General features: G+C 37.4%; 1 protein-coding gene across 1 annotated transcript; it reads left to right on the forward strand.

Moving 5' to 3' along the window:
- The first annotated feature begins 3,016 nt into the window (after positions 1–3,016).
- Positions 3,017–3,436, forward strand: LOC115858389 (small nuclear ribonucleoprotein E-like). Its single transcript, XM_060287565.1, has one exon. It carries the CDS (start codon positions 3,024–3,026, stop codon positions 3,300–3,302), a length of 279 nt encoding a protein of 92 aa, XP_060143548.1. The 5' UTR covers positions 3,017–3,023; the 3' UTR covers positions 3,303–3,436.
- The last annotated feature ends 1,402 nt before the right edge of the window (positions 3,437–4,838 follow it).

Genomic DNA, 4,838 nt, shown 5'->3' on the forward strand with positions numbered 1-4,838 from the left:
AGGTCAAGATGCAACATTGTACTGTTTGGCCTCTGAGATTTGGGGATTTTTTTAAACAGTTATTGGCCTACCCTACCCTGACTAACACAAGAACTGATGCCATTTGAAAGGTGCCAGCATCTTGTTTTGAGAGCTTTAGCAAATTTTACTTGTTGGTACCCCCATGAATGTTATTCATTATTAATGAGTCATTAAAGAAGTACTTTCTCTTAGAAATGCTTTATTTGATGTTAGGATTATGTATTCAAAAGCAATAGAAAACTGTTTAAAAAAATGATTTATCATCAGATTTGTGCTTTCTTGAGCTAGGTTTGAAAATTATTCCGAGTTAACTGTTATATCTACCCTACATTCTCAGTCTGAGTTGACCTGGCATAAGCCAAGGTTCAGCAGAGCCTAATTCCATCTTGGGCTTCTGCGAACTGGGATTGTCAATGGCGTGTTCCTGATGTTCACTCTTAATTGGATCCTAAAAATATTTATTATTGATGGGAATCTATCAGGTTTTTTTCTTTTTTTAAGGTCCCTTTTTGATAAACCTTTGATTGCTGTTAAAGAAAAATGTCTACCTTCCCCCAAGTACAATGTTTGGAATTGCATTTGGAAAATTGATTGAAAAGTTGTTATGAGCCTGAGGTTAATAGTGTGAGCCCTGTTTGATGCACTTGAACCCTACGCTATTCATTCTCAAGTTTTTAGATTCTAGCTACAAAAGGACAAGTCTGAATATCTATTACAATAGCTTCCCATCACACTTAGCATTGAATCCGAAGATATTACCATGGCCTACAAGGCCCTACTTATTCTGGCTTCCTGCTATTTTCTTGCCTCCCTCTTTGCTGCTCCTTGAACACACTGCACATGCTCCCTGCTCAGAATAGCACTTGCTATTCCTACTGTTCACCCAGATGCTCACATGTCTTCTTGTTTCACTTCATTCTGGTCTTTCATCTCCCTGTCCACTCTATCTAAAATTATAGCTTCCATCACTCTCTGTCCCCCTCTCCTGCTCAGTAAATATTTGGTGAATAAATGAGTGAATGGATTAATGAATGGTTGCAGTCATCTGATTTCTCAAAACAACATTATCTGATCTAAGAAAGACTCACTGTTTTTGTTTCATGGTACAAAATACCATGATGATAGCCAACCTAGGTGGGGCTTGAAATTTTAGAAAATTTTGAAAAAGAAAGAAGCTTTTGGCCTCAATTCCCACTACACTCTCCTATCTATCCCCTAACTGCTTCTTTCATTTTTTATCTATTTATTCAGTGAACATTAAATACGTATATGTTGAGCCCTATTTTTCCTCCTAACATAACAAAGAAAAAAGCTCCACCTCTATCCTGATATTATATTTAGTGGAAATGGTGTCCTGAATAAGCCAGGCTTCTTTTAAAGGGGCAAAAACCCTGTTACTGTTCAAAACTTTTCAAAGTCCCAAAGGGAGAAAGAAAACAACTCCCATCTGCATTAGTTACTATACAATTTGCAGCCACAGAATCTATTGGTTTTCACATTTCCATATTTTTGAGGCACATTCACAACCATAAGGGAAAATATTAAATGTGAAAATGGTTAGATATGTGTCAATATAAAGTCTGCTTGGGAGTTACTTCCAGCCACACGGATTCACAGAGTGCTGACTTACATGATTTCATAAACATGATTTCATAAACTTGGTTACCTGCTCGCAAAGTTATCTAGTGCTTAAAATGTAATACAAGTTAGAGGCTTTTTGCTTTGTTTTTGCTGTGAAAAACTGTGTTTCCTTTAGAGGAGCTCACAATTTATATACTGAAAATATATAAAAGAATTCTGTGTCAACAAAATGGTGTTTAAGGTTTTAAATCAGTCAGCCCTGAGACTTCCTCACCAGACATCTCAGAGACTTTATGAAAGTTTTATTCTATAATTCCCTGCTTGCCTTTACTCTTAGCTGCTTCTTCCAGCTATTCATATAGTTTGAAAAATAGAGTTTATATACTTTAAGTTGCAAGGCATTTAGAATTTTCATAATCTCTTTATTGTGGCTGAAGTAGTCAAAAAAATGAAGTCTATTGTTGATAATATTTCACTGTGCTTTTACTAGATTAACTGGAGCAAGAAGCTAGAACTTGTGGCATTTAAAAAATACTCCATTTTTAGAAAGCTTCTATGAGCAAGTTATAGGATAATTAAATTAGTTTCAAAATAGTTCGTAAAAATCAGGGAATAGGGTGATAATGAAGATTTATAAAGAACAGATGCTGAAAATAAGGGTCTCAAGAACAGGAATTTTGCATTTATATATTTTAGTATCTTTCATAGCATGTAGCAATGTGCTAAGCACATAGTAGGTGATCATTAAGTCCTTGTTTAATTAACCTATAAAATCATATATAGCATCAAATTTCAAGTACCATATTTTACAAGGTAGAGAGTAGTATGGAAAAACTTCCCTTGCATAATAATCACTTAAAAATAAAGTATCTTTAAGTAATTGATGAGACGAGTATACTCTCTTATTGTTTTATATAAATTTCCTTATAGTTAATGTACATTTACTGGCAACAGATCCCTATCACCTGCCCTCCACGCCTTCTATTTGGCTTCTCATTCATGAATTTCAATATCTATTCTCTTTACTACTTACTATGTTCCAGATGCTATATCTGTTCTTTGCCCTTGGGAAGCATATAATCTAGTGGTAAAGACCAATGAGGACAGAGGAAAATTCAGTGCTGTTTTGATTAGACTCCTTTACTTACTAGAACTAAGACTCAGCTCATACATCTTCATGTATTAGAAAGATTATTATAAGAAGATAAGCACACAAGATAAGCTCAGGGAAAGCTGAGCCTCTTGACTTCAGAGAGCAAGAATTGAAAGGTGGCTCTGGATGCAGGTGGCCCTGGGGATTTCACTCATTTCAGAGTGGGACTTCACAAGTCCTCACCAGGCTCTCTTTACTTCTCTATTGCATACCTTCTGCTTACGTGTGGTTTCTGCTCACTTAAAACTTCTTGGGGTGAGCTTCCACCATGGCGTACCGGGGCCAGGGCCAGAAGGTGCAGAAGGCGATGGTGCAGCCAATCAATCTCATCTTCAGATACTTGCAAAATAGATCTCGGATTCAGGTGTGGCTTTATGAGCAAGTGAATATGCGGATAGAGGGCTGTATCATTGGTTTTGATGAGTATATGAACCTCGTATTAGATGATGCAGAAGAGATTCATTCTAAAACAAAGTCAAGAAAACAACTGGGTCGGATCATGCTAAAAGGAGATAACATTACTCTGCTCCAAAGTGTCTCCAACTAGAAATGATCAATGAAGTGAGAAATTGTTGAGAAGGCAATACAGTTTTTTTAGGTGTGCTTTGTTAGAAGTGTATTTCTAAAGCATTTATTCATATTGTTTTGCTCACCTTTATGTTATTACCAGATGACAATAAATGCTGTGGGATTGTTTTTATTAAAAAAACAAACAAACAAACAAACAAAAACTTCTTGGGACTTCCCTGGTAGTCCAGTGGTTAAGACTCCATGCTCCCAATGCAGGGGACGCAAGTTTGATCCCTGACTGGGGAACTAAGATCCCACATGCTGTGTGATGTGGCAAAAATATTTTTCTTGTGAGGGATCAGTCATTATTTTTCTCTACATAATGGGTTTTCAGAAATTGCCCATGTTTCTAATGTTTTCTCTGTATTCTTCAGTTCAAAATACTTACAAACATGATAGAATTTGTCCAGCCCATGTTTTTTAAAGCAACCATGGCTGCCCTTTGACACTCTGTACCTACCCCTGATTCAATCAGCTGTAACAAGAGGGTAAAGTCACATGGTAAAATCAAGTGTAATAGTTCATTAAAGGCTACTCAAGGAGACATAGCATAGGCAGTGTGTTGATGTGTCTATTTCAAATTTGGCTTTGTAATGCTAGAATGTGATGGGGTACAGAATTCTCTAGAATCATAGAATTGAATCACTTGATCAAGTCTAGGGGTAATCAGAGCATACCCCTTAGGAAAGATGACACCCAAGCAGGTTTAGTCAAAGTTAGCTAGGGAAGAAGTGATGGGAAGCTATACTAGGCAGAGAAAACAGCATGAGTAAGGAATAGGAGCAGGAAGAAATATGTTTCAGAGACTGAACCACATGTGGTTTAATCTTCCTGGAACTTTAATAACTATGTCCAAAGTGGTGAGAAGTAAGAAGAGAGCAGGCAGGATCCAGGTTAGAATACATAGTGAAAGTAATGGGAAACCATTGTCTTATACAGGGTAATGACAAGGTCACATTTACATTTTCGATACATCACCCTGGGGACAGATGGAAGATGTATATGAACATGGCAGGACTGGAGGCAGAGACAGAGACACTAAGTAGACGGCTAGTTCAGGTAAGAGATTAAAAGAATCCCAACTAGAAAATGCAGGTAGGAGTGGAGAGGAGGTAATATGTTAAAAAATATTACTTAAATAGAATCAATCATACTCAGTAACTCATTAAGATGTGCTGGATGAGGGAGGGGGAAAAGCTGGTGTTTCAGTTTCACCAAGTTGGTGGATGGAGATCCCACAGTTGGGATGGGTAAGAAAAAAGGCGAGTGACTCTGGCGGAGGGGTATCAGGAAAGAGTTGAAACAGAAGGAGCTGTTATGTCGAAGGTGCCTGGGAACTAGATGTGAAATAAGTAAGTGCCTCAGATGACAAGAGAGAGAACCAGTGTTTTAATCAATGAGCTGGTCCATCCAGCTTTTCTTCATATTACTGAGAGAAAGTACAGTTGGAAGTTGAATAGGTACAGCAAGTGCAAAAGGGGAAAATCAAGGGTTTATCCAAAAAGGGATTTAG

This window comes from Globicephala melas, chromosome 1, assembly GCF_963455315.2.
Source record: "Globicephala melas chromosome 1, mGloMel1.2, whole genome shotgun sequence".
Lineage (NCBI taxonomy): Eukaryota > Metazoa > Chordata > Mammalia > Artiodactyla > Delphinidae > Globicephala > Globicephala melas.

What these genes read in the sequence shown, in the direction of transcription:
- LOC115858389 (XM_060287565.1), top strand. Translation starts at nt 3,024, where the DNA reads ATGGCGTACCGGGGCCAGGGCCAGAAGGTGCAGAAGGCGATGGTGCAG.